Source organism: Cheilinus undulatus, linkage group 19, assembly GCF_018320785.1.
Source record: "Cheilinus undulatus linkage group 19, ASM1832078v1, whole genome shotgun sequence".
Taxonomy (NCBI): domain Eukaryota; kingdom Metazoa; phylum Chordata; class Actinopteri; order Labriformes; family Labridae; genus Cheilinus; species Cheilinus undulatus.
Genome location: NC_054883.1, coordinates 39423115 through 39436477, shown reverse-complemented (window position 1 = coordinate 39436477; position 13363 = coordinate 39423115). Strand labels below are relative to the sequence as shown.

The 13363-nt window shown below is 39.6% G+C and overlaps 1 protein-coding gene across 2 annotated transcripts in view; it reads right to left on the bottom strand.

Moving 5' to 3' along the window:
• gli3 (GLI family zinc finger 3) overlaps positions 1-13363 on the bottom strand; it is a 193300-nt gene that overhangs the window by 24167 nt on the left and 155770 nt on the right. For both annotated transcript variants that reach the window (XM_041814401.1, XM_041814402.1), the window contains 2 exons: positions 6670-6871; positions 2683-2902 (listed from right to left, as the gene is read on the bottom strand). In XM_041814401.1, the coding sequence (XP_041670335.1) occupies positions 2683-2902; positions 6670-6871 (422 nt within the window). The remainder of the gene's footprint in view (positions 1-2682; positions 2903-6669; positions 6872-13363) is intronic.

Genomic DNA, 13363 nt, shown 5'->3' with positions numbered 1-13363 from the left:
GGTATGGTTTGGTACGCTAAACCCCCAAATATTTCGTGTTTCCACAGACACTCGTACCCTCACTTGGTGGGCGGCTGTAAAGGTGATCAATGTGAAGTCACAGCGCGAGTCTGCTGTTCCAGCAGCAGAGTTATAGAAAGGATGAGTGACAGAAATCAGTAGGGAATAAGCAGTAAACAGCTTTATTTCAGCTGAAAGTGCTTTTTTAAACAATAACTACATTTTAATGATGTTAACTGCTGTCAGTACAGATCCACAGCTGATGGAATACGTGTACAGAGACGGTTTGAGTCGTAAAGCCACATTAATATGTGAATATATCGAGTCTAGAACAGTTTATATGACAAAATATGAAAGTTTAGAGCTGTACTGTGAGAATTCGCCGCATTAAAAATAAAGAAAAAGTTCAGCTGGTGTTAAAATCAAGCTAGATTAAGTCAGAAATCTGGGGTGCGCTGATCTTGTTGTAAAATAGTCTGCAGCCTGAAGTTTTACAAACACATTCAACCCCCACAGAGCGATGTTTTCACAGGATACCTAACGTAAGAAGTAGATTAATAACTAGTCACAGAAGAGAATCAACTGTTCTAAGGCTTTGTATTCACAAAACTTAAACATTAATCTAGTTTCTCATCCATCGCGGATGGATCAGGCTGATGTGAGCCTTTGGGCTCTGCTTTGTGTTCTTAAAATCAGGTCTGGATAAACGTCAGGAAACTTGATTTGTGGCCAATTATCAATATCTATAGACTAGGAAACAGTTTGGATCTCCGTCAAGTCCAAATATTTCCCATTTAGGCAGATATTAGTCCGCTTTTCTCCTGTTTTCGCCCGCTTCTCACAGCGCAGACTTTCGTGTTTTGAAGCCCGGAGGCGAGCAGCTGAGTTGTGTGCTGAAGTGACGTCAGTGCAGCCCCTATCGCTGTGTGTGTAGCTCCACCTTTTTGGTATGGATAGGTAAGATTGGCACCCCTACGTAAGGGTGCTGAAAAGTGGGACGGTACGGGTCGGTTTTTTGGGACCCTTTCCAACTTTTGCTCTATTGAAACACAAAAAAATGCGTGCTGTTCCGCATCGAACTGAGCTGGACCGCTTGGTGGAAACGACCTACTGAAGTCATTTTGGTTGGTCGATCACTCCTGGGAAGGTTTACCACTGTTCCCAGTTTTCTCCATTTGTGGGTAATGGCTCTGACTGTGGTTCACTGAAGTCCCAAAGCCTTGGAAATTTCTTTGCAACTTTTTCCAGACTGATAGATTTCAATCACTTTGTTTCTCATTTGTTCTTGAATTTCTTTGGATGGTGGCATGATGCATTTCTTTCTGAGATCTTGTAGCCTACTTCACTTTGTCTGACAGCTTCTATTTAAGGGATTTCTTCATTTAACAAGTCTGGCGGTAATCAGGCCTGGGTGTGGCCAGTGAAATTGGACTCAGCTTTCCAAGAACTGTGGTTAATCACACTTAACTCATGATTTAACAAGGGGGGGCAATTACTTTTTTACACAAGGCCAGATAGGTTTGGATTTTTCCCCTTAATAAATAAAATCATCATTTAGAAACTGCTTTTTATATTTACTTAAGTTGTTTTTGTGAACTATAAAAATTGGTTTGATGATCCGAAACACTGAAGTGTGATAAATATGCAAAAAACTCAGGAATCAGAAAGGGGGAAAATACTTCTTCGCTGTATCTTGTGCTTTTTTCATATATGATCTTCTGTTTTTTCATTAAAAATGCATGTGCTGATTATAAGTCACTCAATAATTTGGTTAATCAAACAGAAAAAAAAAATGACTCTTGCTGCAATGTAATGATTTCCCTCCGTCTTAGACTTGAGCTTTTAAATATACAAATGAAAAACAGTGCAATTCCCTGTATCACATTAGCTCCTCTAATCACAGCAATTAAAACAAACTCATGGACCAATTCAATGAACCATTTACTGAACCAAAGTATGACCTAACTTTGGCCCTGCCTTAAATTCACCCTTGGGGGAAATCTTGTTACAGAGCAAGCTCATAAAACTAAAGTAATTTCCTGTATGCCTCATCAACTTTACTTGTTTACTTGAAATTTTTCACGGAAAGTTGATGTTACTGACAGGGAATTCAGGAGGTTAAGCAATGCCGTTGGTTTCTGTGAATTGTTCAGCTTTTTTATTGCTTTCTTTGCTGACGCATGAGATTTTATGTGTCCCTAAAGCAGTGCTCTGTTTATTCAGGGGACAAAAAGGCAATCTTGGCTGGCTTCATATATAATAGTAGAAATTCAAGTATTGGGAAACAGCATGGGTAATAAACATTGAGTATGAACTTCAAATACTGGGCCGCACAAACAGTAAGGGCTTAGGAAGGAGAGAGAAGCCCCTTTGGATCCATCCATCCATGTCAATATTCCCTCTCTATATCCTTGTTCTCTCTCTAGTGATTAATGGAGTCAGCGGTGGGATTCTATGCTAACAAGCCCCTTGTTGTTTGCTGCAAGCACGTTCTGGAGTGTGCTCGGCAGTCTTAAAAAAATAAGAGACAACACAAGTAGGAGGAAGCTCCCAGGAGAGGAGCTTATGGAGGGGGGGTCCTGCCTGTACCATGCTGCGTCTCACTGAGATGTGGCTGGCATGCGACACCGCTATCTATTACCTGTGATGATGAATCGCACAGGCGCGTGCCGCCACTCTCACCTGTGAGGAGTCGTTGGAGAGGGTTGAGCGCTCGCTGGCGCTAAGCCCCGAGGGGGGAATGCCGGGTACGGGCCTCTGGGTGGCAAAGGCCGGGGATGGGTGGATGAGAGGCGGGCTGTGGCCGAAAGCAGAGCCCACGATGCCCGGTTGGCGGCTCATGAGCTGCTGGTGAACGTGCAGCGCCACTGGAGTTGGAGGGTAGGCGAAGCTCAACGCTGGGCTGCAAAGAGAAGACAAAAGGAGCAGATGGGTAATCATGAACCTTCACTTCAACATCAGTTGAAATAAAAATGAGGCAGAGAAGGAAAAAGCAGTGAATAAATGGATTGTTCTGGATAGTTCTTCCTCCCTCAGGACAATCTGACAGGAGATGGTGTGGTAATGCTGGAACCACGGGGCTGCCGGCAAATCCCTGCCAATGAATGTTCAGCTTGTTAACACACTGTGAATTATCGTGCGGTCTGTGTAAGGCAGTATGTCATTCTTCCACTGGGCAAATGATACAGATGATAAACAATCTGGAGTGTGTCGTATAGCCATGTAAATAAAGCTAAATTAATTCGCTGTTCCAGAGTCGGTTTATTTACCCTCAATCAGGGCCAACTTTGTTTATCCTCTACATCCCAGAAGCCACCAAACCTCCTCTGGGGTCCGTGTAACCACAGGTGAACCAGCGGATAAACACACATCTGTGTGGCTCGACATTCATCCTGCACTCTGTCGCCCTCGCTCTCGCTGCGACCCATACGTCTGCTGATCTTATTACGAGCCGAGTGGAAATCAATGGGCCGAGACACATTTGGGGGCCCGTCCGCTTGTCATATCACTCATCAGTCTGCTGGCTCGGGCTATTCGGCTCCTGTCAGTGGGACAGTGGCTGAGCGGGCAGCGTGATTGATCAGGCTCTTCTTACAGATCGCTGATCAATGGCTGTGGGTGGGGCGATGGATCTTTTCTTTTCCACTCTTTCTCGGCTTCTTTTGCTTCCCTTTCTTGCCTGCTGTTTGTACCCAGGCGTGATGTATGTGATGCTTCCTGAGGTGTACCTGCAGGATGACTGACACGAGCCGCCGGGGAGGCTGGCTGACTGGCTGGCTGGGAGATCGTCACCCACATGGGGGTTTGATTCGACAATACACACAAACAGACTTTTATTTACTCTCAATACACTTCCTTCTTCTCACACACAAATACAACTAATAACACTGCAATATTACAGCGCCATCCTAAGGGGCTTTACACTCAGGGTTAAAAAGTACCAATCAATTCTATTGGAAAAATGATATACATCACTCCACAGGGAGATCCAGCTATATGACCCTTCATTGGCACATGTCAGTCCCACAATGGCCACCATGAGAGACACACAATCAATCAAAGCCCCCAAAGGCACCCTGACAGGAATCAAAGTTTTGCCTTTTCAAAGTAAAATTCAAAAAGATATTGGACTTTCACCATTGTCTTCTGCTGAAAATCCCTTTAACCCCTGTCTATTTGTTTTTTAGGTATTCTAAATATTCATTTAAAGTCTATGTGAAGTGATAACAATATATTCTAAGTTTGGGATACATCAGAAGAATTTTATTGATCACCAGGACAAATGTCAGTAAATAAAAACATCAGTGAGTATATAAAATGAAGTTCAGAAATTAGGAAAAAGTAGCCAGTAGTATCTGCTCCTGGAGCCTACAGGCATGTCCTTTAAATCAGGGGTTGTCAACCTTTTCAGCCTGCAACTCCCGAAATAAAGGTGCCAGAGACCGGGGCTCCCCGCTGTATGTGAAGGTGGGTGAACGAAGCCAGGAACATTAAAGAATAGGCTAACTGTGTGCAGACAAGGCTGCCCATAAGGAGGGATAAAGGTGGAGGTTTCAAGGACCCAGCCAAACTGGGGGCCCATGGAGGTCAGCAAAACTATGCTCCATTATAAAGTTAAGCTGTGATATCCATATTTTATATTTGACCTGAATAATACCACTCTTATTAAAGTAACACATATCTTTATTTATTCATTTTGACTTCTTTAAATGAAAATAACTTTTGTTGAAAACATAATAAAAATGGCTAAAATTGGTTAGCAATGGCAAAAAATTGTAAAAAAAAAAAAAAAAAAAAAAAAAAAAAGGTGGTGAAATTGGATTTTTAAAAAACATAAATGGGTTAAAAGTGGCAAAAATTAGATAAAAGTGGCAAAAACAAGCACAAAATCAAAATCAAAAAGTGGCTGAAAAGGCTTTTAAGTGCAAAGAAAATGGTGGAAATTAGGTGAAATGGGATGAAAATTGGATATAAGCAGGCAAACAATGGTTAACTGGGGTAAAATGGGCAAAAAGGGGTGTAAAAAGTGGTTGATTGAGGCAATAATGGGTCAACAGAGGCAGCAACAGGCAGAAAGTGGCAAAATTGGTTTAGAAGATGCAAAAACAGGCAGAAAAAAGTGAGGTAAGTGTTTCAAATTGACAAAAGATGGGTTTTAAGTGGCAAAAATGTGCTAACATTGGTGGGAAAAGTGACAAAAAAGGAGTAACATTTGGTAAAATTGGTTTATAGAGAAAAAAGTGTTAATCAAAAAAATATTGTTAGTTTTTTTAAGGCATCTGGTGACCCACTCTCAGTGTTTCATGACCCCCAAGGGGGTCCCGACCCCAAGGTTGAGAACCACTGCTTTAAATAAACTGAAACCATGCCTCTTTCAAAGAATGGAATTCATACTCTGTCATTCAGTAAAAATGCAAAGCTCTGCCATGTAATGATCAATACATGACATGGTGATGTTTTATTATAGCAGGAAAACTAAAGATGCTTGTACTTCATTTTTACATACTACTACTAAACACTGATAAAATAAAACTTGTTCTAGTGATTTCCTTTTATTTGTAGTTTTTAAGAAGAAAAAAATAGAATGAAATTATAAAAAATCAGATTTACTTTAAAAAACATGAGAAACATGCTCACAGATACTTTTCTTCAAACATATAAAGTAAGCTAACTGTTCACCAATCTCAGATTTTGCTTTTGACAGACTATAAAGTTTTCAGGGAAAAAACAAAAATGTTCTTGACTCTAAAGTTGTGTATTGACACCAAGTAAAAGCATTTCTTATCTTTGTGCCTCTCTGCCACTATGCACAGGACCTTCAAGCTATGAGTGAGGATTTTTTTGTTGATGAAATTCTCACTATAGATTGTATAAATATGGACAGCACACAAACAGGATAATGATGCTAAAATATTAAGAGCTCCTCCTACGGACTGGCTGCAGTAAAGGTCATAAACTCTGCCTCCTTCATGTTTAGTGGTACTTTAAGTAGACATAGCTTAATACTTCCTCATGTTTTATCATGCTACATCATGTTCAGATCATCTCTCCCTGAGATAAGCAGAGTAGAAGAGAAACAGACACAGAAGACACAATAAAATTTACACAAGAGTGACTGAACTTTCTACAACCTTGAGTGTCTGTTTCAGACCGCCACAAGAACCTCTTTTGCCAACCAAAAGCGTTATTTTGCCACGTGGCCAAGACGTCACTTTGACTCTGGTTTCAAATATGCAATATGTACATATTTTGGCTTCATATTTGTACAACAGGAGAAGGCCGGGGCATGTTGTCCATCTTCATATACAGTCTATGGCTCTTGCATGTAAGTACTTCTGGTTGCTGGAAGTACAAATTCATAATTACAAAAATAGTGAATCAATTTCTTACTGTTTTTAAATAAAACCATGTGAAGTTCTCATAATGGACCCTGCTGGCTGTTCCATTAGACTTTTTTTTATATTTAGGTGCTGGAAATGATCAAATTTCTTTAGAAAATAAGGTTAAAAATGAAAGACATTTCTCTCTTTTTGTCAGATTTTTGGGATGAGCTCTAGAAAACAGATCCTAAAGTCCCTAAAGTGAGAGCATTGTGGGAAAGTTACGTGTTTAAACAATCTGAGATAATCCAACAAAATAGCAATGAAAAGGAAAACACAGGACGGTTACCTGATGGCTCCGGCAGAGAGGTGGCCATAGGAGCCGCTGGTGGAGGAGCTGGAGCGGGAGTTGTTGAGCATAGTGGCGAGGGAGTTAGGTGAGTGTCGGATCATGGTCTGCAGGTCAAAGCTGTGCTCAGAGAGCGGCGAGATGGGCAGAGGGCGCTTTCTGCTGGGACGTGATGGCAGCCTGGGGCTGGGGAAACGCGAGTCTGCAGGTTTAAGAAGAACATGGCATAAGTAGAAGGTTTAAATGTGCTGCAAAACAGTAAATGAGTCTGTGTCTATGCCATTTTTCCTTCTGGCTTGGAGAAGAGCATCTGCTAAATGTTCAAATTAGCTACAGATGAAAAGAGCGGTGATTTTGTTTGACTTCATCCAAACTCTAACCTAATCTAACCCCAACAGATGACACTTTTGTCAATCATCAGACAAAAGGCTCGTCTGAATGAGTGTTCGGCTGTCACTTGATGCACTGCTTGTATTTCATCCCTGAGAAAACATGTCTTTTATGTTGGAGAAATGCTCTGACGGTGTATGGTAATATTTAATCAAGTCCAATTTGACTCGTTATTCAAATGCAATCAAATGTGTTGACTGGAAGTATTAAAAAGGGGGTTTGAAAAGGTAAAAGGCGGAATCGGCACAAGCATTCTCTGTGCGCATACAATGAGCCACGGGTAGAGATTAAAACATGACTTTTGTTGTCTTTTCACATGGAGATGTCACAAATAAGACAGGGAAAAACAGAGGGAGATGGAAGGAGGGGAGAAAGAAAGAAAGCGCTGAGGGGATGTCGTGCTTTGTGCGTGAACTGACACAATGACTTTGTGACTCACGACTTGGAAATAAAACATTTTGAGTTATTTGATAAAAGGCGAACAAAACCAGCTTACGCAGCCCCGATAACCCCCCTCCGTATTTACGTCCCCCACAATCCATCCATCTCCCGAACGTAAATGCTCCATCTCTCGTCTGACACATCCAACGATTACAGAGCGCTCCATTCACATGGTAATCAGAGTGTGTGGATGGGAATGTGTGTGTGTGGATGCAGGATGCAGCGCTGGTGCACTGGCATATGTAGGCCCAAGTTTCTACAACCAAAGAAGCTGTATGGGGAGCAACACCCCCTTTACATTGTTATTGTATGGAAAAATCTGCCTTTTTAATGCATTAGTGATGGGGGTGTTTGAGGGGAGGACAACATATAAGCCTACACATCCCTGAATGCATACAATTGTCAAAAACAGCGCAGTACAAATGTCGCTCTCCTTGTCGTATTCCATTTTTTAGCTAACAAACAACCCCGCTAAGAGAAAATCCTCTTTTACCTTTTGTTTTTGGACAATCTGAACCTCCAAATCCAAAATGTAACACTTTTTAAGCAAACCAAATCCACCACAAAGTGAACAGGAGGGAAGCCAAGGCCAGAGTCCCACCACTGCAAAGCCTCATGGGAGTTGTGTTTATTAATGCGCAGCCCAAATGATAAATCGGTCAACCTGGGGGGAGACAGAGAGAGGAGCGTCCCAGCTCGTAGCAGGACTGTCCCTCTAATTTCCTCTTGATTTATGGATGGGACGGCCAGTTACGTGCCGCGTCATTAATTCTCCTGACCAGGGAGGTTCTAGATGGGACGGACTGAATGTGTCGGAAATAAAAAAAATAAAAACCTCTCCAAAAGTGGAGTTGAACCCTCGTCGACACAACTTGGGCCCACCTGAAAGGGACGCTATCATGAAGCGAGAGGAATTACCTAAACCAGGAAACTTTAAGCTGCACTAAATCGAATAATTAATCTAGAATGAATCTGAAAAAAAAAAAACAAGATAAGACTCAGGATTCTTGTTTTATTATTCTGGTAAACTAGGGATGTCTTGATGCACTCAGCCACAGTCTGATACATGGGATTCTTGGTTCACAATACAGTTTTATCCTCCCCCTTTCTTTTTCTCTTTACAATTTTAAAAATTCTTATTCTAAGGCAGGGGTGTCAAACTCAATCACAGCAGGGGCTGGATTCTGGATTCAGGTCTAACCTGAGGGCCTAACAGGGTCACCTTTTAAACTGTAAACCTAAATGATTTTGAGATTAAAATGTCAACATGACAAGTTAAAAACTCAAAATCTGACATAAAAAGTCAAACTTACAAGTTTTAAATGTAAAAACATGAAATTTAAAATCAAAATATTGTTTTTAAAAGGCGAAGTATGAGATAGAATTCTGAAACCATGATTTTTAAGTCAAAATATTACATAAAGGTCAAAACCTTGAGGTTGAAATGTAAACAAAAAAGAGCTAAAAGTCAAAGTTAGGAGTTGAAATGGTCAGCAAAACTGAGATAAAATTCAAAATCATGATATTTAACAATCAAAATTTGAGATAAATATAGAAATTGTGAGTTTAAAATGCCAAAATATGAGATTACATTTCAAATTTATGAGTTTTAAAAGTTAAAGTATGAAACAATGTTAAAAATCATGAGTTTTAAAGGTAAAAAAAAAGAAATAAAAGTCAATATTAGGAGTTGAAAAAGGTCAAAACAAGTCAAAATCATGACTTTAAAATGTCTAACTAGGATTTAATGTAAAATTATGAATCTTAAAGGTAAAAATATGAGATAAAAAGTCAAAGTTATGAGATGTAAAGGTTAAAATATAAATTATAAAAAGTCATACATTTGAGAATTGTTGGGTTTTTTGTTAATCACAAAATTCTCATCTTGCTTAATTGTCACAGTCAAATATGTCAAAAATTCAGAATCTTTGTTGCAGAAATTTTAAAAAAGAACTTCCTGTAAAGTAGTCGTTCTACACTCCTCTAGTCTCAGGAACAACCACCAACTGTTTCATGAAAAATCACAACCCTGCTACCCACTTTTGGGTCTGAACCCACTAGTTGAGAACCACTGTTGTAAAGTACCTCATCTGACACCTTCCCCTGAACTGCCTTTTCAAGAACTGAACATAGAAACAATGACTACTGTTGCTAATAAGCTTGTTTTCTTCAGAACAATGTTACTCAACCCTGCTCATCCAAAGAGTCAAAGTGTTGAAAAATACCTTTGCAAGAGCCACAATCTAAGTGGTGAAAAGTGGCAAGAAAGGCTTTAAGTAGCAATAACAATAAGTTAAAGATGGCAAAAATGGTCAAAAAGCAGCAAAAAAAGGATGAAAAGGGGCGAAAATGGGGAGAAAAGGTGGAAAAAGAATCTATAAGTAGGAAAAATGAGTGAGAAGTTAGAAAAAATGAGTTACAGGTGGCAAAACATGGTCCAAAAGTGGCAAAAACAAGGCAAAAAAAATGAAAAGTGACTAAAAAGGGCAAAAAAATAGGAAAAAAAGTGATATTAAATAGCAATGGATAGCTTAAATGGGCAAAAAGTGGCAAAAAAAAATTGTGAAAAAGGACAAAAATGGGATCAAAGTGGCAAAAAGAGGAGGCATAATGACAAAAGATATCTTAAATTGGTAAAAGGTGGCAAAAAAATGGGGGAAAAGGCAAGATCTTTTTAAAAAAGGCAAAAATGGGCAAAAATTAGGGAAAAAGTTGGTATTTAATGACAAAACGTAGCTTAAATGGGTGAAAAGTGTTAACAAATGGTGAAAAAGGGCAAAAATGGGAAAAAGTGGCAAAAAGAAGAGGCAAAAATGGGGACAAAAATGGGTAAAAACTAGGAAAAAAGTGGTATTTAATGGTACTGGGTAGCTTAAATGGGTGAAAAGTGTTAACAAATGGTGAAAAAGGGCAAAAATGAGAAAAAGTGGCAAAAAGAAGAGGCAAAAATGGGGACAAAAAGCAAACAAGTGGTATTTCATGACAAAAGGTAGCTTAAATGGACAAAAAGTAGCAAAAAATGGGAAAGAGGGCAAAATTGGAAAAAGTGACATAAAATGGGGAATAACTGGCAAACAGAAACGGCAAAAATGGGTAAAAACTAGGAAAAAAGTGGTATTTAATGGTACTGGGTAGCTTAAAAGGGTGAAAAGTGACAAAAAAATGTGAAAAAGGGCAAAAATGGGAAAAGTTGCAAAAATGGGAAAAAATATATAAAAAGGGGTATTTCATAGCAATAGGTAGCTTAAATGGATGAAAAGTGGCAACAAATAGTGAAGAAGAGTGAAAAGAAATGGCAAAAATGGGCAAAAAGTAGGAAAAATTGGCATTTAATGACAAAATGTAACTTAAATTGGTGAAAGTGGCAAAAAAATGGTAAAAGGGGGCAAAAAAGTTACCTTTTTTTAAGGTTTTCTGGGGGAATAATATCCAAGATTAAGACATAAAAGAGCCTCAAATAATCACAAAAGAGCCACATGTTGAGTATCACTGGTTTAGAATATCTAAAAGAGGAATTAGCATTACTTTCAGTTTGTTCCATAATCAGCTACAAATTCCTCACATTTGTATGAAAAATGTCAGTTTAGTGGAAATAAACAGCAATAGAATTAAAGTTAAATAATAAATACGACAAACACAGAATTGGCGTTGTGATGGAGGAGAGCTATGGCACTAATTAGGCAGTGTGAAGACAGACAATAGGCCATTAAAGCAGGAACAGGCAGGACAGGCTCATTGTTTCATTAGCAATACTCTCACTGAAGCTAATTACACTGATGTGAAATCGACTCAAACAGCCGCTGTAACATAGTAGCCCAGATTATCAGCCAAAGCCTCTTCATAGCCTTTTCTTTGTATGTTTTTTTCCCTCTCAAATCCAACAAAGCTTTAAAGTGTTAATTTTTCCAGCGTTGGAACACACATTGTTGAAACGTGATGAGTTATTACCAGCAATGATCACAGGCGTTTTTTTTAAGTGAGGAGCATCGCATCTCCACTTAAATTTGGCCCTAATTGTTTTGTTTTAGTCTATTAATCTTAAAAAGTGACACAGAAGAAAGGATTTCTCCGGTGATGAATGGTGGGACATTCCAATTCCCACTTAATAGCAATTAATTTTCTGATACCCGCACAAGTTTGGCTAGTTTTAATTAGTTTGTTCAGAGGAATCGGGGGAACTTCACCCCGGATTTCCATGAAAGCGGCGTCTGCCTGACTAAATACATTCTCATCAAAGGAAGCGGGGTGAGGCAGCGTGACCTTTCTAAGATTCACTGTGCGTTTAATTTCCTATTTACACTTTAAAATAACTCATTAGCATAAGTCCTCTGCACACAGTCCTGAGCCCAACACATTAAGACAAAAGCTCATTTAAATCGTGTCACAGTAAAAGTTGCAGGTCCCTCCTCGATGCGGTGGAGCTGCAGCTTCAGCTATTAATAGAACGGGATAGGTGCATTTTAGAGGTGCAATTCCCACTGGGACCACCCATGCTATGATGTGCACGTACAGACTCATATTCTTTCAGGGAGAGTCTTAGTAGGTATGGATTTAGTGCTTGTCTTTTTATCTGCCGACCTTCATGAGGTTTGAAAAATATTATTTTTATGTTGATGTTACCTGAAGCTGCTTTTTTCCATATGTTTTGAACATCTATATTTTAAAGAGAATTTACAGAAGGATGTAAAACATTCAAGGTTAAATAAGAGGGGTTTTCAGATAGAACCTACATAGTTTGAGGCCTACGCAAACAAATAAGTGCAGCAGATGAGAGATTTTTCTTGCACACTGAAAGCAAAAAGTTTAGGCCTAGGTAGAGGTTTTTATGTTGTGATATGTAGGGTTTTTGGCGGGACCCATTAGATTTTCAGGTCTCAAATAGGGCCAGCGCATACTGAAGTTTGGGAAAGTCTGCTACAAAGGGTTGACAGTTCATCCCAGAACCACATTTTTTGCAGCATATTTAACCTAAAGGCCTCAAAATCAACACTGTGAGTTCAATTAAAACTTATACTTGTATGAAAAAGTATTCACCCCTTTAGATGTTTTATCTTTTATTGATTTTATAAATCAATCGTGGTCACTTAAAGAAAAATATGTAAGGTAAATTAAATGACTGCATAAATATTCACCCACGTAAAAGCAAATGGTCTAGTTAGACAGATGGCCAGCCAGTTTCACAATCAATAAAATTGGAGATCACCTGACCGCAGTGAGCATATTTATAATTGTATTATAAAGATACCTGTGCCTGGAAGGTCCAGTCACTATCTAATCAGCATTCCTGGCTACCATTGTACCATGAAGACAAAAAAACACTCCAATAGACTCAAGCCCCATTTACACGACGTTTTGTTTCGTTTTCCGTTTTTGTTTCCAAAAAGTTCCACGTTCAGATGCCAACGTTTTCAAAACGATCTCCGTTCACACGAGACTGCGGGAAACACCAAAAATGATGTAGTATACATGCCAGGCCAGTAGATGGCAATGTGATTTTGCCCTTCGACGGCGCATGGGTCGAGTCAGAATCTGGTGCAAGCACGAAATACGTCTCCGCTGATCCAAATGATGGTGAAGTAAATCAATACTTTGTTGGAGAGGTACAGTTAAATTCAAAAGAGTGAGGAGCACGAACAGTACACTGGTGTCGGCCATCTTTGTTTTGTTTTGGGCTGTTTTGAGCCTACTCACACATGGATATTTACTGCAGCCGCAGTGCTCATGTCCGTTTTCAGAAAGTGCCAGTTTCCCTGTTTACACAGAGATGGAGATGGGGGCGTTTTGACAAACTTCCTCTCTGGAGCCCATAGATCAGGCCAACCTCACAGACGGAGGGACCGCGCATGAAGGAGACCAGTGAGAG